Raw genomic sequence first — 22,153 nt, 5'->3', positions numbered from 1 at the left:
GGAGCCGCGCAATAAACATCGCCAAGAATGAGCTAAACTGTTTTTAGGGCTAGATCGTGCTGGACGCCCTCCAGCCAGAATATGAGGCGGGCTCGATCTGACTATACTCGGACTCTAGCTGCAGCTTTTAATGTACATTGTAAGAAGCTCGCTTTGTGCAGTGATATAGCAGAGGAAGCCATTGCAGTCCAGGAGGGGAGCCGGTACAACTGTGCAAGACTGAAGGTAAGGTCGGAGTTCACCCGGAAAATAAATCTTTGCTATGGAGCCTTACAGTTAGGGACAGTAGTGACATTACAGATTTGTCCAGTTATTATTACATAAAGCGTAATACCCAGAGGGACAGTCAGTCATCCTCCTGCATTCCTGGTAACAGTTCCTTGATGCACATGCAACATGCACGAGAGGTTCAGGTTACTGGAAAACCCCTGTGCATGCAAGCGTGACACCAAAGTAAATGACTGACCTGGAGACGGGTCTACAAGTTGTCAGATCAGCTGGTGATGGGTCCTTTGGCAGCGAGAACCTTGTCGCTTTTCTACGCCATCCGCCATTGCTATCGTGGTCAGAGATGTCTATAATCTGTTGTGGAACCAAAGCTTCTCGAATCTCATCCTACAAACCTCACCATACCCCACCCTGGCTGCTGAGCCTCTTCTTTGCTCTTCAGGTAAGTGGCGGCCTACAAATCTTAAACACCACAATCATGATAGAGAATATGGAACCTGTGTACAGTTTAACAACATATGGGCTAAAAACAGATGCAGCTTTATGCATAGCAGAACATACATAGATTGTTGATGATTCCTTTAGGGGTAGGTGAACTTTGGCCTTCCAGCTGTAGTGAAACTACAAATCCATGTTTCTGCCACTGGAAGTCTGTGCCTGTGGCTGTCAGAGCCTTGCAATGCCTTTTGGGACCTGTAGCTCCACAACAGCGTGGGCGAGGTTTGACTACTCCTGCTTAAAAGTAAAATTTTGGGCTTCAGATAGCCCCTGTCAGTTTTTGTTAGCTTTCTCGGTCTCACATAACCTCTCGGTCTCATTGGGGAGATTGACTTCCTGTCCTGTATACACAACAGGTGTCAACAAGTGGGAGGAAATCTCTTCAAAGTGAGAGAGTTCCTCACTTGGATATTAATCATGGGAACGAGTGTCCCCATTGGAAGATTTCACCCCTATTCTTGTTCTGGTGACCACCCAAGTTGTTGGATTTCCATCACTTTCAGTCTGAGGGACAATGGTAATCAGAACAGACAGAGAGACTGGATCTCCCCTGCAGGGGCACAGACCGCAATAAAAACTGTTCTTTCTTTTTGTGGTGTCCTGTTAAGGGAGATTTCCCTTCACTTCTTGTTATGGAGACACAACAGGAAGGGAGAATAAATCTCACTTGCTGTGAATCGACCAAAATCCTAACAATGTATGGCCAACCTTGGTCAACAAGTGATAACAAAATGATGTTTCTACAGGAGGCTTTGGCACCTAAGGTGTTTACCTGGATCTCCTTACCCTTGAAGAAAGCCTGTGACACATGTGGGAAGTTCAGACTGAGCATGAAAAATACATTAGTAGACGTTACCTTCAATGAAAAGATAAAATCCATCAGACAAGATGTGTAGACAGACAGCTGTAAAAGTCAACCTTGGCCTTTCTTGGTGAGCCTCCATGTTTGCCTTGGCCCTGCTAGCCAATGATACACGAAGGCAACAACAAGAGCACATTTTACAATCATAGTACAGTATTTCAGCTGCCTATAATTGGGTCTATATTGATGATATTGACATTTGGTTTTCACTGAAGGGGTAATAGTCACATTCAACTGGAGTTGTTCTGTGATGATGAAGACATTTCATAGCTTCTCTAAGCCAGTGTTTCTCAACCTGTGTAACCTCAGGACCCACATTTGTCCTCGGTCATTAAGCCGCGACCCAAGTTGCACTGCAATGGAACACACGGCAGAGTGGGCTGCTGTGCTGTGACGCAGCTCCATCCATATGTGCATTGCTTGTACAGCTCCAATGCGCACCTGTAGAGGTGCCGGGAGCCAGAATGTGATGTCACTCCGGTCCAGGCTCCTCTACAGGACACGCAAGGGAGCTATAAGCAATGCAGGCATAGATGGTGCTCCCTCGTGGCCATAGCCCCAGCCCACCTCACGTCGACACTCAGCGCTGGGCAGCATATTTTAAATGGCTGCTCTGTGTGAGAACTGACAGTTCTGCTTTAGGGGGAGGCTGAAGAGACTTTCACCTAGAAAAGTGGTTTGCATGTGGCGACCCACTTTTGGGTCACAACCCACCAGTTCTAAGCCACTTCTTCAGTCCCAAGTGGCTCCTCCAAGTCACTTCTTCAATTAGAACTGAAGAAGTGTCTTGGAGAAGCTAGAAAACATCTTCAACATTACAGAAAAAGTCCAGTTGAAGGTACTAACTACTAATAGCTATACCATGACCTGGATAAAGGACAACCTTCGCAGACATATTCACTGAAGGTAACTGCTGCCTATGTATTTTTCTCTTTATATGCCCAGTATGACTGGTCCAGGTTTTTGACAGTTTTACATTGAGATGCTCCTGCCAGTGGACAGCCAACTAGACTAAAAGGCCAAGCCATATAGACCACCAGATGTAGATCTCACCACATCAGGCTAACCTCCTCTATCATACGTAAATTTTCCATATCCATCATTTTTTCAAAGTATATAGTCAATACTTTAAAAGAAAGTCCAGAAAATGTTCATGTAATGCAAGCAGGAGGCTGGTGGTACCTACAATGCTTATTTCTTGATCCCAGCGCTTTTACTTTAGGTGTACTTGCATAACAGATAGAGTAGACAACGGTCAAGGTGATTCATCTACTTGGTTGTGCTGGTTTTATAACAACACCTTTTCAATAGAGATCATTTTTTCCTACTTTATATTAATATATATAGTAAGTCCTTCCTTTCCACAGATACATAGGTTGACAGCAGAGGTATATGTCTTTTAGAAGAAGGAATGTAGAAAAAAAGTGATTGGCAGATGGAAGGCAGCGCTCACTACATAAAAGGGATTTGTTTCATGTAAGCTTTGAATACATTATCAGAAACAACTGCAGTATGTATTCCTATTACAATGCTGATGTCATAACAGGAGAGGAGATGCTGGGACTTTAAGGATTTTGCCAGTTCCTTATTTGAAAACACCATCCTTGTTTCTTTTGGGTAGAACTGTTTTTCTTTTTAAAGATAGAACTATAATCTGATTTGTATTTGTTGGGTTGTGTTATATGTAACAGTTGTCAACTATCTGTTTCCAGCACCTCTTGGTCCAGACTTCCCTGCTCTGCACTTGCCATAACCTCCTCTACCAGAACTTCCACTTGTCAGCCTTGGATCAGAGCCATCTGCTGGCCAGTAGCCTCTTTGCTTGCGGAATATCCACCAGCCTGCAAAGTGGTCTCGGAACAAGGTAGGTGCTGAAAACTAATTTCTCATTGGCATCCTCAGATCGGACTCTGATTGGGCCAGGTCAGAGTATCTATTGATATCCACAAATATTAATTCAGGATGATGTTTAAAGTTTCTCCATCTTTCAAGCTGACCATATACAGTACATTGTACATACATATTACTGATTGTACAATCTTTAGATCTGACTTTTATGGCATGCAAGGTCCTGACTGGTTGCTTATGTACTCGCTCACATGACATTCATTTTTGGTACATCTAAAGATTATAACATGTATGGCCAGTTTTATTTGGGTCATATTATTGGTTGACATGGTTTCCTTTCACCAATGCTGATGCCTCACCTTCCATATATAAAAGCAATGGAAAGAAATGAAGCAACCAGCCATCTCCCCAGTTAAATAAAAAACAAAAACCTGCGCTTATGGAGGACAGAAAAGAAGAAAAACCGGACTAGCCAGAAGCTGCTAAACTCAGGCGGTATGCCTAAAAGGTTTAATCAATCTCCGGTATAGCGCTAAAGGCCTCACAGTGTAAAGGTGGCCATACACTTTACAACCATCGCAAGACCTAAGTCTTGCGATGGTTGTAAAGTAATTAAAAAAACGTACCATCTGCCCATCTTGGACAGGCAGGTCGTACTCGCGATCATCACAAGCCCGACCCCCTGAGGGGCGGGCTTCCGATGATCGCAATGCTGAACGGGCAGTGTGCGCGTGCGCACACCGGCCCGTGCGGCATTGATCTTACGATCATGCTAAAAACCAGCCGAAAATCGTACGATTCTCGGCTGGTTTTCTAGCGTGCTCCTTAGACAAAAGACGTGCGAGCGTACAGTAAAAACGGTCGCACGCCTTCCATACACTTTGTGATTATCGTACGATCGCACAGTGTATGGGCACCTTTACACCCAGATAGTGTTAGATTTCAGAAACGCAATAAAGTATCAAATTTAGTGCTTCGTAATAAGAATCAATCTCTATGTGAGTGAAAGTTTTGTACAACCTGTGACAAATGTATCTATCAAAGAATTAGCTTTACAGTATCTGTTTAAACCTCTCTCAAAGGAAAATCCGTGCCCAAACCAATATATAAAATACAGTTCCAACGAATGAATTATATACAATATATCTTCCAATGAACTGGCGCGGTGAAAAAATAATATAACAACAACCAATGTCCTCCAGTGAACAGATGAAGTGAAAAAATATCAACAACAAATCTCAAAAGATGTGTATATAAAAAATATATATAAAATGTAAATTTATCTCAGCGCTGTTTTTTATATAAATAAAAATCTCTTTTGATAGCCACGTGCTCCTGCATCTTCTCACAGGAAAGTACAGACTGCTGCATGCAATTACACACAGCACCTGTCCCTCTTCGGAGCAGGTCTCTGCAGGTCTCTGCGTAGGTGTGCACACTGTAGGGATGTGCATGCCCATTTGACTTAGCCCTTAGAGTACCCCTGGATGGCATGACAGCTGAAAACAGGCAGATGGGGTGACAATTTTTATATTTGTGAGTGGCCTTCAATCTTGCAATCCAGGGAACTGGATGCTATTGTTCCTCCTCTGACCATTTTCCCGGTCTGTCCCTCTCCCTTTTTTATTGAGTAGGGATGAGTGCAAGTTCTCTCCAAAACTTGATTTGATTGTGACCTGTTGACAGCGGCTGCATCTGTAAGTGGCAGTCTGCATGTAATCATACGTGATACAATTACATCATGTAATCGTATCACATATACGATTACATATTGACAGCCGCTTACACATGCGGCCGCTGTCACCAGGTCATTAAAGCGCACCTTTACCCCCTTTTGACTAAAAATCATATCAGCACACAGCTCTGCATGCTGACATGAAATCGTCTTACATTCATTAGCTAAACATACACATGTTTCTTTTACTTACAATTACTGTTTTTCTACTTCCTGATCCCACTTTGGCACAAATTGATGTAATGTGCCCAAGTGTTGCATCCTGGGAAGGTTACATCAGCAGAGCATTGCTGGGAAATCTCATCTGTAATCTCACGAAGTCTCGGGGAAAGGGATTTTCCTCCCCTGAGATGATGTGCATGGTCACATGTCCTAGTCACATGTGCCAGAGTTCCAGGAAGTAAAGGGAGATGGATTCATCTCCCATTAGTAAAAACAGCCGCTGTGAGAAGAATGGGGAGGAAAAGAAAAATAAGACAAAGCCGGCAATTATCTAGACGCATGTGTTTGTCGATTGTCATTACTAAACATTTCTAAAGGGGCTTTTGTTGTTATTTTAAAGATATGGGTAAAGTTCCACTTTAACTTGAATGGGTACAGTGGCTGCATCCACATGGGACATCTAGGATCCGTAGGTTCCTGCTGCAGGGATCCCAAATTGCCCTGTGTGAATGAGGCCTAAAAACCTAAGGTGGCTTTTAGCGCCTATCCCATTTAGCTGAACGGCTAGATATTCCTGAGATTGAGCTTGGAGGTTTGTGGCATTCTTAGTCATTTATTTAGCTTAGGAGGAGTTTCATATCTGTCATCACTATATTCTGACATTTAATTTTCTGGACTGGTCCTATTGGTCTTTTCCTGAACATCCCTGATTATGTTGTACTATTTTGGTTAGCGATAGTTAGTTTGGTTAGTATTTAGTAGAGTAGAGTTCATACTTATGTTCTTTCCCCTGCTGCAGTTTAGTCAACGCCAAACATTATCACTGTGGTGTAATTTGTCATCACGGACCAAAGAGTCACCACTCAGCATCATGGGAAGGTCTATTTATTCATAAATAGAAAAGGTTACTACCGGTACTAGGTTAATTTATTACACAAACCGGATCCACCGTGGTACATCCTGTCCAGGGTCATTGTACCTGACCCAGCTAATCATCCCATGAAAACTACTAGTTAGGGAAATTGTCAGTAGTAGGTATGAGGTTCGGGTTCATTGCTACTTTGGGTTCAAAGTGAATCCTACAGGTTCGAGATTACCGGTCCAAGCCAACTTACGTGCAGGGGAGATTCTTTTTTAAACCATATTGCACTGCATGGCCTATGAACTATGGCTTAGAAGGGCCAATAAGGGGGATTTTGTGAGGCCAACCCTCGCTATAAAAGGAGGGGGACAGAGCAGCCACAATGTCAGTGAACTGGAAGGTGTTGTAGGGAAAGCAGACAAACTGTATAGGGAGAGATTTTGGTCAGTTAAGAAACTGTACTTTAATTCTGATTGCTAGCTCTCTGGGCAATAACTACTTAACTGCCTTTTTAACGGCGGTGGGGGTATGTTCTTTCATTTTAATTTGGGGTAATTTGGGATTAGCGTTCACTTTTAGCTGCTGTCCCGTCCATAGCAAACAATTTGGTGAAGGGTTTGGAGAAGACAGGAGAAGTGACAATCTAGGGACAACATAGCTGAAGTGGAAAGTGATCTGAATTAGAGAATTTTTCCAGTTCAGCTATGTTGTCCTAGATTGTTCCCTTCTCCGCCCTTCTCCAAACCATTCACCCTTTTGTGAATAACCCTTTTAGGGTTTTCTTTTATTTGGAAGGGTATATTGGTTTTATTTTCTGTTGATAGGGCCTTTATTTTAGGGTAATCACTTTTTTGTCACAAAAGAACACATTCAGTTCAGCTAATAATTCCTTCACTTCAATCATTTTATTACCACACTCCTTCCAATTCCTGGAGGTCCTTTTTTGAAGTGGTAACCAAAGCTGAAATACATAGAGTCATTTTGCCCCTATACATATGACTATGTCTATCTCATTTGACAATACCATGCTAGCTTTAGAGGCCGCAGACTGGCATGGAGTGCTGGAGTTCATGATCTACAACAGGGGCAGGCAACCCTGGCACTCCATCTGTTGTAAAAACTACAAGTCCCATGAGGCATTGCAAGACTCTGAGAGCCACAGGCATGACACCCAAAGGCAGATGCAAGATGGGATTTGTCGCTTCAGTGCAGCTGGAGTGTCAAGGTTACCTGACCCTGGTCTACAAGGCACCCAGATCTTCTGCATTATTGTTTTACCCAAATTCTGGCCTTTAAAATAACTGAGGGTAAAAAGATGAAGGGGGGCACTAAGCGAAGTCGTAACATGTAAATTGTCCAAATCTCTGAAATTCAGGAACACTTGGCAGCTAAGGGGTTGTGTCTCTGCCTTTAGAGCTTCCCCCCACGACCCAAGAATGTTTGCATTACTTCTATATAGAACCTCTATAGCACAGGATCTGGAATATTGTTTTACCACCTATATGTCGTGCTCATCCATACTGACACATAGTGCTTATATGATTACCATGATATGCACATTATATTTCTTCCAAGATTCATTATTTCATTTGTTGATGTTTGTTCCCACACATTCTGTTTCATTTTCCAGGCTGCCCCTGGTGCAATCTCCGACATTCGAGCTGCTTGTCCCAGCTGTAATCCTAAGCAGGCACTCCGCTACTAACAGAACTATGGCTGGGGTTGGTGAGTCCCAAAACTAGCAAATACAGTAACTAGACAGTGTAGGAATATTGTGAAGATTCTCATAACGAATCTTAACCCTGATTACAGAATATGACATTTTTCCCAAGTAGTTGTTAAATGCAGTTATTGTTATATCAGCAATATACCGACAAGGAGTATTGATCTACCCCATGTGTTTGAGATATAAAAGAGATCAGCTTATTGTAACTAATATTATAGGTGAGTGCTAGTGTATATGTATGATATGTATATCAAACTTGCACATGACAAGGCAGCGCAAAGCACGAGCAACCATACAGGTTGTGGGACACATTTGAACCATAATGCCTCCCTCCCCATTGCTGTCTATAAGTACAGATAAGTGAATCTGCCCAAGACCAGTTGTGTGAAATGTCTTCAACATTCAGTAAATCCAAACCCAAACCCAAATGAAGTGTATGGGGGAGAATCTTAATATTCAGTTGTTCATTTTGTTGCACTGCTATGGGAGCATGTATCAATGGAAAACCTAAAAAATTAAATACAGCACAGAGAGGGCCTCTCTATGTGACTTTGAAGGCTATGTTGAAGATACAAAATTATTTAAATGCTAGGTTTTGGAGATGTGTTAAAGCATACATGGTCTTACAAATCAGCGTGATGTTCACAGACAGCCTTAGAGAGGTGGAGGAGAAGAGGGCACAATAGTAATGCTGGCATACAAGTGGTTGCTCTGCATCTAGGAGGATATAGGGGTAAAAGGTTTTGATATCCAGCCAACTATCTGCTGGGTGCACCGTGATTAAATTGGTCAGAAAAAAAGACACACGTGTCCAACCTCCACTTTTTGCAGGCCACTACCAGCTGCAGGACCTGCTCACCCCTACTTCTGCCATGCTCAGAACCTTTTGGGAGGTGAATGGAATGCCTTGCTGAAACTATGGCAATATCGGAACGAGGGGGAGGGGGGTACACAAGGGTATGTGCCTTACCACACTGCAATCTACAGTATAGCACTGTACACAGGATGTGAGTGGGGGCAGTGAATAAGAGCAGAGGCACAAAAGCTGAGTTGGGGCAATGAATAAGAGCAGAGACACAAGAGCTGAGAGGAGGGATATTAAGAAGTGCAGAGACACGGGAGCTGAGTTGGGGCAATGAAGAAGTGCAGAGACACAGGAGCTGAGTGGAGGGCAATGAAGATATGCAGAGACACAGGAGCTGAGTGGGGGCAATGAAGAAGTGCAGAGACACAAAAGCCGAGTTGGGGCAATGAATAAGAGCAGAGACACAAGAGCTGAGTTGGGGCAACGAATAAGAGCAGAGACACAGGAGCTGAGTTGGAGGCAATGAATAAGAGCAGAGACACAAGAGCTGAGTTGGAGCAATGAATAAGAGCATAGTTGGGGCAATGAATAAGAGCAGAGACACAAGAGCTGAGTTGGGGCAACGAATAAGAGCAGAGACACAGGAGCTGAGTTGGGGGCAATGAATAAGAGCAGAGACACAGGAGCTGAGTTGGGGGTAATGAAGAAGTGCGGAGACACAGGAGCTGAGTGGGGAGCAATGAATAAGAGCAGAGACACAGGAGCTGAGTTGGGGGCAATAAAGAAGTGCAGAGACACAGGAGCTGAGTGGGTCTGAAGGACGGTGGAAACTCTGAAAAGGTAATTTGCTAATGCTGACACGTACCCTATGGAATAACATGCAGTGTGAATTTCAATAACAGATCTGCTTTATATCAGTAAATTATTTCCAAAGAGCTTTTTTTTAGTAACAGGAACATCAGTAGAACCCAATGCAATGATAAACTTTCAGTGGACACATGCCTAAGGCTGGGCACACACCTTACAACCATCGCAAGACTTTTGTCTTGCAATGGTTGTAAGGTAATTAAAAAAACGTACGATCTGCCTATCTTGGACAGGCAGATCGTACTTGCGATGATCGCAAGCCCGCCCTGCTGAGGGGCAGGCTTTTCCGATGACCGCAATGCTGAACGGGCAGTGTGCACTTGCGCACACCGCCCCGTGCGGCTTTTATCTTGCGAACATGCCACAAACCAGCCGAACATCGTACGCTGTTTTTTTCGAACATGTTCCTAATTTAAAAGTCGTGCGACCTTACAGTAGCAGAGGTCGCACGGCTGCCACACACCTTACGATAATCGTACGATCGTGGGATTTCCCGCGATTATCGTACTATTATCGTAAGGTGTGTGGGCACCTTAAAGCTGATCTTCTGATTCAATTGTGAGAAAATATATCTCATCTGTTCCCTAGAGTGAGAGAACCTAATAGAATTATAGAACGTGTAAGAGGAAGATTAGATTGGCCGGAGTTGTTTGATTTGAATTATATGGCTTTGTTTAACTCTTTCCATCAAGGTTCCCCGGGACAAGAAAATTGCACAGGAATTGAGCAGCTGCAGAGTGACATCCAGCAAATCAGAGAGGTCAGAACGACTTTGGGGTATCGTCATTACCAATAGCTGTCAGATATACTGTAGATGTCTGGTAGCTATAGACATGTTTTCTTTCCTCCACTTGTTAAAGTGTCTGTACCATGATAATGAACTAATTTACTCCATTGTGGTCTGCTAAATATACAATTGAAAGCACTTTTCCTGCCAGAAATCTAGTGAGCTGAAAGCGCCCCATGCTCCCTACTAACGATGGGCTCGGTGCGTGTTCGCAGCTCCACTTGCCGAGCCTGCCAGGAAGCTGACAGCGCCAATCACAGGTTCTGAGACATTTTCCCGGTCCGCAGCTGCAGAGATCGGGAAATGTCTCAGTGCCTGTGATTGGCGCTGTGCGCTGTCAGCTTCTTGGCGGGCTCGGCACGTGGAGCTGCGAACACGCCCGAGCCCATCCTTACTCCCTACCTGTGCTGCACTCTTATCAGGTAACATTATTCCCAGCTATCTTTGTGGGCTACAGAACACCCCCTCCTCTCTTAGAAGAAAGTTTGATACTGGCAGGATCACCAGGTAAAAATTAAGGGGAAAAAGCCTAAAAATAGAAAACTAAAGCAGCCACAGTATCTAAGGACTGCAGTAGATTACATTTTTGTTCTAATAACAAAACAAAAAAACATGCAACGTTTTTTCTTATATTCATTTATTGCTCTCAAATTCAAAAAAGGTACGGTTAAAGGGGAACTAAACCCTAAAAAAATGCATGGATGTAAAGTTTTTTGTTTTTTTGTGGTAGAGGTGACTTGGTCGGTCTCTTATGCCAAACCCCCCCCACAAAAAAACAACTTCTTCCCCTTTCTCTTATGGCTGTGGCACATGCACAGTTCAGTGTTCTGTAGGATTCTGAGAATGAACCGGGTGCCATGCATGCTGAAGTGACATCATCAGTGGCTGCCCAGTGGCTAAATAGGGGAGAAGCAACAAAGATGGCAGCAGATGGAGTGGCAACATCAAGTGTGCATCTGTCACCCATGCAACTAGCAGTTCAATTCCACTTTAAGCTAATCACACATGTTACAATCTAATTGTACAATCCACTTTAAGTATCCCTGTACTGAGACAGGCATGAAGGCTGCCATTGCTGGCCTTCTAAAAAAGTTTGAGATGTCTCAATCTCTGACCCGCCTATAGTAGGTGAAGTCAGAGCAAAGTGAGAGCGCCTAATTTGCATCATGGTTCCAGGTCAATCAAAAACCTATTGAAGCCATTAGATCAGCACGGCAGGCAACTAGTATTTGTATGGGGGGCGGTCAGCTATGGTAGGGGACATGTTTCCTAAGTGCAAGTTTTCTTTAAATCTGTTAAAAAGTTTAGCATCTACCTAAAGAGCATTTTCAGCCTAAGTGCAAAATTGTCTCATTAATCCAGACCTGGGTCACCTGAAAGGAGGTAGGAGCATAGGGCCCGGTGGATGGATGTCCAGGGGCCAAGCTACAATCATTATGCTCCAGCTCCAGCATTAAACCAGGGAGTTTGGTCAAAGCTTTGCACCTGCCCGTCCCTTCACAAGGGAGGAAGAACTTGTAGTCATTTGTTGTCTGATGGGGCTACTCAAGTACCAACAATGCAAATGGAGAGACTGCTGCATGCCTATTTCAGTCCTTATGTATGTCAATTAAAAACATGGGGGTGGGGCAGAGCTGATAGCTTGTCTAGGGCCCCATTCTGCTTTAATCTGACTCTGCATTCGGACTGTTGGTGGAGACCAACATAGAAAGGGGGTGATCCTACAAAATCTTTGTAGACTGTTAGACTGTGCCCTAGGCGGATTTAGGCCTATATCCACCCCACCACTACATCATTGTCCTCTCTATTATAATCTGGATTCTGCACCAGCCAGTTGTTGGACCACAATTTGTAGAACTTAATAATGGCCCTCTTTGCTCTGTTTTACAGGTTTCAGGGGCATTGCTGGTCTCAGGACTCCTCAAAGTCCTCACAGGAACCCTCGGGCTCTGGGGATGGATTCTGCAGTCTTGTGGCCCAATGGTCATTGCCCCGGTGCTATCCATCCTTGGCCTCTCCTGCTACAAGTCAGCAGCGCAGTTGTGTTCCTTCAGCTGGAGCATCTCCATGGGGTAAGCCTAATCCAATCATGTTAATGGCAGGCTCAATCATATCTAGGTTTGCTACATGTAGACATTTGTTATTGTGCCCAACCTAAAACATCTGTATGTTCTCCCCACTATCCACTATGGTTCTGAAGCTGTAGTAGAAAGTTACAGGAGAACTATGAGGTGATTGTTTTTCACTCACCTCATAGTTCTAGCCGACCTGTGACAATGAGACTGTCACAGGTCAGCTCAGTAGATCGGGAGGTGAGCGAACAAATAGCGGCGTTCGCTCACCTCTCGATCCTGTGATGGCTCTGTGCCGTGACAGGGGAGGGGCTAGATTCCCCCCTCCCCGCTCCGATCCTCCAGCGCTGACTGGCGGAACGGACGGGGGAGGGGGCAGGTACAGCTGGCTCTGCCTCTAGATAGGCAGAGTCAGCTGTCAGTCACGCAGCTGGGCGGATCCCGGCATAATTGTCGGGATGCGCTTCAGCTGTGGCGTCTCAGTATACCGCGAGCAGCAGTTCGCGGTATACTGCGGCCTCTCAGTATACCGCAAGCTATAGCTCGTGGTATACTGAGCCCAGGGTGACGGGAGGACGCTAGTTTGTGTCCTCCCGTTACCCTAAGGAGAACTATGGGGAAAAGTCTTAACCAAATAGTTCTCCTTTAAAGTGACATTAAACCCTCAGATTTTTTAACATAAACCAATACTGTAATGTGCGCCTTACTGTAATCCATGGTTGTTTCCCTTCTCTTTGATGCTCTTCCTTTTAAAACTGTATCTGTTCTCATGCTTGGGGAGAACTTCCCTTTTCAGCAGACTGCCTTGTCAGACATGGTGTCTGTGTATACGTTTGTATAGGCTTGTAACCTGAGCCGGCACTACAGGAAGAGGCCCTGAGCTGAAAAGGGAAGTTCTCCCCAAGCATGAGAACAGATACAGTTTTAAAAGGAAGAGCATCAAAGAGAAGGGAAACAACCATGGATTACAGTAAGGCGCACATTACAGTATTGTTTTATGTTAAAAAATCTGAGGGTTTACTGTCACTTTAAGGACTATGAAAAGGAAAATGGAGCCAATGGCATCTGTCATTAATAATTTTAGGACAAACCTGTGCAAGTACAAACTTCACTTCCAACTGTGGATGAAATTCAGTATTACATCACATCTCTTTTAGCTGGAAGTCTGCAGTCAGGCACTGGTGGGATCCCTTCAGGTAACTATAAGGAGAGGCTAAAGTCACTGTCTTTAAACCAATTAAGAGGCAAACTATAATAGTTTTGGGTTGGTGTTATTTTAAATATTTGTATTTGATACATTTTTAAACTGATGTTGTAGATCTATTTTTGTACTTTACTTTTTATATACACTAACAGGGTTATTCACAAAAAGGTGAAGGGTTTGGAGAAGGAAGGAGAAGTGAACAATCAAGGCCAAAATAGCTGATTTGGAAACATTTTCCCATTCAGCTCACATTCCAGTTCAGCAATGTTGTCCTAGATTGTTCCTTTTTCCGGCCTTCTCCGAACTCTACACCCTTTTGTGAATAACCCTGTAAATATTTAATACATGGTTCAGTAGGATGCAAGATGCACAGCAAATTAAAGGGAGCAGAGCAGGAGCGGCTTACTTTCAGGGTCTCTCTCTCTCTGATTGAAACTTTGGGGAGCTATCTGTAGCCTGCAGGAGGAGGAGAAGGTACTCCTTTGGATCAACATACTGTGCGTCAAATGGAGCTTATTTTAAGTAATATTGGCATTTTCCAGCCCACAGCGCCATCAGTTGGCTGTAAATCTAAACTACACAAATACAATGTTTTATACTCACGCAGCTAAAATGAAGAAAAATATTATTTACCAAATTTGTATTTTATATTTGTAACCATAGCAAAGAAAATAAAATGTAACTCCACTATGCATTATAGAAAAATGGAGAGAAACTTCAGCACTCCACGATCCACTGCCCGGGCACAGTGCGGGTGCTGGATGGGAGCCATTCACTGTCCATAACCGCATTGTCCAAGAAAATGCAGCACAATGTTAACTTCATTTAACTTTATTTCAATCCAGCAGCCAGCATGGTGTAGTCCCCGTCTAGTAACCGCCCACCTATGGCGCATTTCACCTTCACAGGCTTACTCAGAGAGATGCATCACCTTTAAAGCCCAACTTCACCCCAATTTTGTTTTTGTAATTTGGACAGAGCAGGGAAGGGTTAGTGCCTCCATCGGGTTTTTATTGTCATCAGTGTTCCTGCTGTGGAGATTTCTCCCCACTTCCTTTTAGAACAAACTCTCCAATAGGAACACAGGCACAAACAAAAATATTTTATTTTAATAAGAAAAGGGGTTAGAACCTGTGACAATGTTTTATGACTGTCTGTGTTTTCCTTTTCCAGTGACAACTGCTCCCCCCATGACTTGTACGGGTGTCACAGGGACAGGATGTAAAGGAAAATCTCTCCAAAGGGGATTACAGATATTTTTTTTTAAAAACTAATAGAAATGTAAAATCTTCCCTACTTTATCCAAAACGTAAAAAAAAAATTGGCTTGAGTTAAGACAATTTGCTTATTTTGCCTTCTATGGATTGAAATTCCCAGCATGCCCCAGTTCCTCAGCTGAGCCTTGCCTGTTTATCATAGCCCCTGCATAGGCTGACCGATGAATAATCCTTAGTATTTGTACTTTGCAGCCTCATCGCAGCGACCACATTTTTGTCACAAAACCTGCATTCCCTTCACTTCCCTGTGTACATCTGGAACAAGAAGGGAGGAGATGGGAAGAAGTTTGCTCCAGTCTTTCGCATGTTGTCTGTAAGTACTAGGTCCTCGTGCCGCAGTTATTCGTACATAGACCAACGCAGTGCAGAGATTTATATTCTCTCTTTATGGTGATTGATTGACAGATGTTCCTCCCCATTTCCTGTATCTGGATCGTGTGCACTATCTGGGTCCCACATGAACAGACCGAGTTTCCCAGTGAATTCCGCCTGGCACAGAACACATCTGGATGCCTCACGCGCATGTTTGCACCGCCTCATGGAGGAAACGCAACAGAACTGGCCCCGTGGTTTCAGTTCCCCTCTATAGGTACCAATTGGTAAAATTATATAGTAACGTGCATAATCAGTGTACAAAGTGTGTTAAATGGTTTCAGAAGGTCAGAAGGTCAGATCCTCTGAATGGTTGTATATTGGTTCTGAATCTCAATTTTCTTTCTTTATTAGGATTAAATATTTGAACATTAATTTTGGTTTATATGAAATACATATATACATATATGTAGTCCTCTATTGAACCAGGAAGTGGAGCTCTTGGCTATTTCCAGTGCTTTCTCCTCCTATCAAATTTACAAACAAAAAGCCTGGTGCTTACAGAGATCAATAGATGAAGGTGAAATTAATGTATTCATCTAAGCCCACTCACCACTCTGACCACCACCCCCTCCTCCCAACTCAATCAGTGGTGGCAGAGGCATTCCTTGCATCTTTGTGACGTATAGCTGCAGTGGCATTCTTTGCCCCTTTGTGACGTATAGCTGCAGTGGCATTCCCAGCCCATTTGTGATGTATAGCTGCAGTGGAATTCCCCGCCCATTTGTAACATATAGCAGCAGTGGCATTCCTCGCCCCTTTGTGACGTATAGCTGCAGTAGCATTCGCCACCCCTTTGTGACGTATAGCTGCAATGGCATTCCCCCCTCCTTTGTGACATATAGCAGCAGTGGCATTCCCCCCTCCTTTGTGACGTATAGCTGCAGTGGCCTTCGCTGCCCCTTTGTGACGTATAGCTGCAGTAGCATTTGCCGGCCCTTTGTGACGTATAGCTGCAATGGCATTCCCCGCCCCTTTGTGATGTATAGCTGCAGTGGCATTCATCGCCCCTTTGTGACGTATAGCTGCAGTGGCATTCCTCGCCCCTTTGTGACGTATAGCTGCAGTGGCATTCCCCGCCCCTTTGTGACATATAGCTGCAGTGGCATTCCTCGCCCCTTTGTGACGTATAGCTACAGTGTCATTCCCCACCCCTTTGTGATGTGTATAGCTGCAGTGGCATCCCTTGCCCCTTTGTGACGTATAGCTGCAGGGTGGGAATGCGCTAGGAGGGGTTTGTCAGTCAGAGCTTTGAGCAAGCTGGGTTTGCACCATGCCCAGCCTTACCAATAATTATTATTATAATACAGAATTCATATAGTGCCTATGGTTTGCACGGCGCTTTACAATGTAAAAGTAGACAGTGCAGTTTCAATACAATTCGAGAATAGATGGTCAGGAGGGCCCTTGCCTAAATGGAGGGGCAAGTGATACATGAGGAGGTAGCTGTGTGGGGATACGGTGTATGAGAAAGTAAAGGTTCAATAGTTAGGTAGATGTGGGATAGGTTTTCCTGAAGAGATAAGTTTTCAGGGATCACCTAAAGGCAGACAGAGTAGAAGATAGCCAGAGGGGTTTGGGTAGGGAATTCCAGAGAATGGGAGGGATCCTGGGGGCAAACATGGGTTCATTCTTTGCCCAGTACCTATTATGTTCTCTTGTCTCAGTGACCACCTTTCTTACCGTTTGTCCACACAGGTGCCTGGGGATGGCCTCGGTTTAGTCTGGAGACTCTCAGCATGGGAGTTGCCATGACCCTGACCTCCAGCCTGTCTTCTCTAGGATGTTATATCTTATGTGCCCGAATGCTGTGCTGCCCCCCTGTCCCGTTTCACTCCTGCAACCGTGGCATATGCATGGAGGGTATTGGAAATATCCTCTCTGGAGTGTTGGGAAGTGTGTGCGGAGTCGGATCCAACATCCCCAGTGCTGGCGTTATCGGAATCACCCAGGTACTCAAAACGACCAGTGACACCTGCAACCTAAAATCCTGACCAGCTTTGTGGTTTTGTAAGATAGGATAGTAAACTAATCAACTCCTTGTTAGATCCTTATATAATACTCATAACATTGTTATATTTAAATTATATTCATTTATCAATTTATTAAATTATATTATTATTATTATTATTATTGTATTATTTTCTTTTTAGATTTGGGGATAGTAAGGATGTGAGCAGAACACGAGTATTTTCGTGTCTGTGAAGGTTTCCAATTATCCAGGTCATGGTATAGCTAGTAGTCAGCCACATGCACCTGGACTTGTTCTGTGAGGAACATACAACTGCATTCATAGCCACGTGGTCAACCCAGCCATCGTAAAGCTGAGCTCCAGGGAGATAATTCAGATCAGTAATTATTAGGGATGCACCGATACCGATACTAGTAAGTATTTGGGCGAGTACTCGTACTTGGTCAAATGCTCCTATGCCTATGCTCCTGTATCAGGAAGCCGGGCAGCGCGTCATTACACACTGCCCGGATTCCTGATTGGACGGGAAGCTGGCCAATTAGGAAGCCAGGCGACGTGTAATGAGAAGGGAGCATGGAGCCGGCTTCCCGGCCAATCAGGAAGCGGGGTGCTGCATCATTACACGGCGCCTGGCTTCCTGATTGGGCAGAAAGCCGTCTCAATGCTCTCTCGTCACATAGTGACGAGCAGCATGGGGACGGCTTCCCTGCTAATCGGAAAGCCGGGTGGCGAGTCTTTACACGCTGCCCGGCTTCCCAGCTAATCAGGAAGCCAGGTGGTGAGTCATTACACGCCGCCTAACTTCCTGAATGGGACTTCCGTTACTCGGTATTCGGTATCGGCGAGTACCGGAAAAATTATATCGGTACTCGTACTCGATACCGATATCAGTGCATCCCTAGTAATTCTAAATATATAATTAAATGTATTTTTAATTGCAAGCATTGTAAGTACCCAAATCTGACCTGGTATCAGCCTCACGTAGTCCCTGTACAGCAGGGGAAAAAGCTGCACAAGGAGCTGGTCAACAAGGTGACAAGCAGCATGTTGATAGGAAGATAGAGAAGTGTGACAGAGAGCTGAGCTCATTAGCCTGCTGATTCTTCTTTTACTATCCAGTCATAGGTTGTGAATGTGGAGGAGGGCTGTAAGTGAAGCTGAAACTGCAGCATAGAAAAATCAGGTCTCCTTCCCTGCCTGACAGGACTGTGCTGTGTGGCAAATCTCATGATTGGTTAGACAGAAAAATCATTTGGCAGGTAAAACAGTTCCTATATTGAATGCAGAGTTCAGCTTTATTCCAATCACCATAGTGTCAAGAAATGAGTCAAGACAGATGCAGATTGGTAAGAACATGGTGGTTGTAATGAGGTGAATGAGTTGCCCAAGTGGTTTACGTGTTCACAAAACGTGTTCAGACTGAAGAAGTGAAATACCTTCAACATTATGGAACAAGCCAAGCAGAATGTGACGATTATTCAGTTTTGGTAAAGGGATACACTGAAAAAAAAAAACAATTTCCATCAAGTTCTGCTATTACAAACCTCCGGTCCATTCACCAACCTTCAGTCAATCCAGAGGAAGGTGAACAATAATCCAAGGCAAAGCCAACTACATGCTAGTAATGGGGCTGATACACGATATTGGTTGAAATTATATCACCTCCAGGAAGGGTGAAATTTTTCCCCCAAACTTTTTAAGCGTATCAACATTCTGCTATAGTATCATTGACATGGAGGATACATGTAAAAAAATGCACACTGCATTTGCACTGCATTTGTGCAAATGCACAAAGTAGCAAATAATGTAACCCTTTGCTAACCCCTTGTATCATTTGCAATACATTGATTTAAACTGTTAGCAAGGAGGTGAATGATGCTACTGATGGGTGAAAAATCTGACATGTAGGTCACTTGTGGTCCTGGAGTATGATGACTGAGGATGAGTTTTGACTTTTCCAAATCCAGAATCTAGGTCAAGGTTTGCAGGTCACAGTGACAGGAAAGTGACATTGATAGATGTGTTTCGTTTCAGGTGGGCTCCCGTCACTCAGGCCAGTTGAGTGCATTACTGTTCCTTGTCTTGGGCTGCTCCCCCAAGCTGGCCCAGATGCTGATGACAATCCCTTTTGCTGTCCATGGTAGGCTTCCTTCTTTACATACTGTATATCTTGTGCTGATGTGTGGCAAGCTGCTAGATCAGGGGTAGTGAACTCAAATTCAAGGGGGTCTGGTGAATAACATTTTCATTGAGCAGAAGTCCAAATCGTGGTCCACATAGAACGGTCACTCAGTTCATGTTCATGCCACAGTCTAATATTTAGGCTGCATGCACATCGGCAGCTGCACTGCAATGCACGGCTGCTGGCATGTGTTCCCAGGCACAGTGCTGATGAGCTAATCGCGTTGCACTCTTTATTTTGTTGTTGTTAGAAGTTCCCTCCTTCCCGTTTACATACACATGCATGCTTTACAGGCACAGGTTCATTAGAGTCAGATGGTGGGGCGGCAGGGTTGGTTTTAAATGTTTTCTCATTTTTATTTTTATTTTTTTTAAACTTTTTATCACCTTTGTCAATTTTCTTTTCACTTAATGTTTGCCTTCATAAAGGGCTAACAAGCCCTTACTTGACAGCATTTGGAGGTGACAGGTTCTCTTTATGTAGACATCAAGGGGTCTATTAGATCTACAGGGGTCTACATCTGATATCTCTCCTGCTCTCCAATACAGATCATCAAGCACAGGAATGCGCTTGATAGTTTGTATACCTGGCACTGCAGCGAGCTAAAGTATGAAGCGCTGAGAGCATCACTTCATGCTTCAGTGAATGCAGAGCAGATCTTCCCCCGGTCTGCTCCTACTCTCCATCCTGACACTGTATGCTGTGGCCCAAAAATAATGACGATGGGGTGGGGTAGGGTGTGTCACAATCGTGGCTACTACAAGTGATCTGGGTGGCTGTACAGCTGGGCTATGGATGGCAGTGGAAACAGAGGCCAGTGTATCCGCTGTCAGCCAACCATAATCCAGTGCAGGTCGGCCATTGCGTTCCATACAGAACCGCCACTCGGTCTGTGTTCGGACCGCGGTGCGCCATTTAGTGACCCATGCCCATAGATATTAGTTATGGTGGAAGTTATTTGTAAATTGATGGAATGAATAATTCAGCATTCTTCATGGAAAGTGTCAACTGCTATTTAGTAACAATGACGGTTTCTTTTTTATTTATGATTTGTTTTTGCCCTTGTCAGTGAGTTCCTCTTTATGACGTCCAAGTAAATGCATCTTATGTATCCTTCTTGACCATTGTGACCCATTCTGCTCCTGAAATGTTTCATTGTCCTTCTTCCTTCAGGCGGCACGCTGTGTCTCACATTCTCCATGGCAGTGGGAGGTGGAGTCGCCTACTTCCAGTACGCTAATATAGACTCAGGAAGAAACATCTTCATTGTTGGCTTCACAATGTTCATGGCTCTGCTGGTTCCTCGCTGGCTGGATGCGATGCCAGCCAAAATAGACACAGGTGAGGAAAAACTCTGCAGTAGTGGAACTACTAACCGCAGCATGCCCAGTCCCAATTACCATAGCTTGTGCACAAGGCATGGCTACTGTGCTACTACAAATCCCGTCCACTTTGGGACAGTATATCCAAGCATAGACCACAGCTGGGAATTGTGTATGGTTTGCATTAATTTCCATCTAATGTTATACAACCTATCTGAATTGGACTCCGATCAGGTTCAAGTTTGAGTCAGAACCTCCAATCAGAATGTGTAGCAAAGTGTTGCTCTTTAAGTCTTGGTATACTGAGATAAGAGATCACTGGTTACATAGTTACATAGGTTGAATAAAATACATGTATCCATCTCCTAGTCTGACCAAAAGACAAATATAAATAAATAACCGGCTTCCTCAGATCCCTAAACCTGATTTGGATCCAATGGAAGGCACAAAAAACCCTTACCAAGTGGGACTCAAGTTACCGTAGCAAGAAAAAGTCCCCAAAGGCAATGGGATACACGCCGGATCAACAATCCAGTTCAAACAATAGAATGTTATTTCCTTATAAATATTAGCAGCCAGTTATATGTTTTTAGAGACATTTGGAAACACATCCAGATGTTTTTTGAAGCAACCTGCCAAGTTGGAGAGAATCAGCTCCTGTGGGGGTCTATTCCATACTTCACAGTTCCTAGGGCTCTATTCAAATCTGTCCATCAGTGCACTTTGTGTTGCGTGATAACGTGTGTTGTGATAAGGCATCCGAATCATTTGAATGAGCTGCCAATGCACCACAGGGCACCCGAAATCAGACCTGCACCCTGGGCTGGATAAGAAGCATCACAGGCCTGGTGCTGAGGGTTTGAGTGGGCTTTTTTATGGCGGTCAGTGCGGGCTCCAGACGATCAGTGTGGGCTCTAGGCTGGTCAGTGCGGGCTCTAGGGTGGTCAGTGCGGGCTCCAAGCAGTCAGTATGGGCTCTCAGGCAGTCAGTGCAGGCTCCATAGACTGGTGGATGCGGCTCTCTGCTTAGGCATATCAGAGGGCCCTCTGATATGCCTAAATAGGTTGCTGTCTGGTTGCGGGCCAGCCCGAATTGCCATCGGGCCACCTGCGATTCGGGTCGGCTCGGCCCACTCCTATGTTAATTCGGCCCTGCCTGCACCACATTCTCAATTGGAGTACACCACAAAGTACGGCAGTGTGCTGAATTAGTTTGTATGGGTGGCATTGAAAATAAATGCCAAATACATTCTATGTGCATGTAGAGAAGGATCCTTGCCCCCTATGTGTAAGCAGTGGTCTCTCTGCAGAGGTCCGAAAAGCCCCCCTGTGAGTTGGAGATAGAGCCTTCCAGTTAGCAGGTAGAATGAGTT

The 22,153-nt window shown here is 44.3% G+C and overlaps 1 protein-coding gene across 1 annotated transcript in view; it reads left to right on the top strand.

Moving 5' to 3' along the window:
- The first annotated feature begins 480 nt into the window (after positions 1-480).
- SLC23A3 (solute carrier family 23 member 3) overlaps positions 481-22,153 on the top strand; it is a 25,681-nt gene continuing 4,008 nt past the window's right edge. Inside the window, exons 1-10 of the mRNA XM_018554908.1 lie at positions 481-670; positions 3,301-3,452; positions 7,826-7,920; positions 10,286-10,353; positions 12,271-12,452; positions 15,126-15,246; positions 15,339-15,522; positions 17,004-17,257; positions 19,312-19,417; positions 20,633-20,800. Of these exons, the coding sequence (XP_018410410.1) occupies positions 572-670; positions 3,301-3,452; positions 7,826-7,920; positions 10,286-10,353; positions 12,271-12,452; positions 15,126-15,246; positions 15,339-15,522; positions 17,004-17,257; positions 19,312-19,417; positions 20,633-20,800 (1,429 nt within the window). The 5' untranslated portion in view covers positions 481-571. The remainder of the gene's footprint in view (positions 671-3,300; positions 3,453-7,825; positions 7,921-10,285; positions 10,354-12,270; positions 12,453-15,125; positions 15,247-15,338; positions 15,523-17,003; positions 17,258-19,311; positions 19,418-20,632; positions 20,801-22,153) is intronic.

The sequence above is a fragment of the Nanorana parkeri genome, unplaced genomic scaffold, assembly GCF_000935625.1.
Source record: "Nanorana parkeri isolate BGI_ZX_2015 unplaced genomic scaffold, ASM93562v1 scaffold178, whole genome shotgun sequence".
In the NCBI taxonomy this organism is placed as follows: domain Eukaryota; kingdom Metazoa; phylum Chordata; class Amphibia; order Anura; family Dicroglossidae; genus Nanorana; species Nanorana parkeri.
Note: the sequence above shows the minus strand (reverse complement) of the source record. Positions and strands in the feature narration are given on the sequence as shown.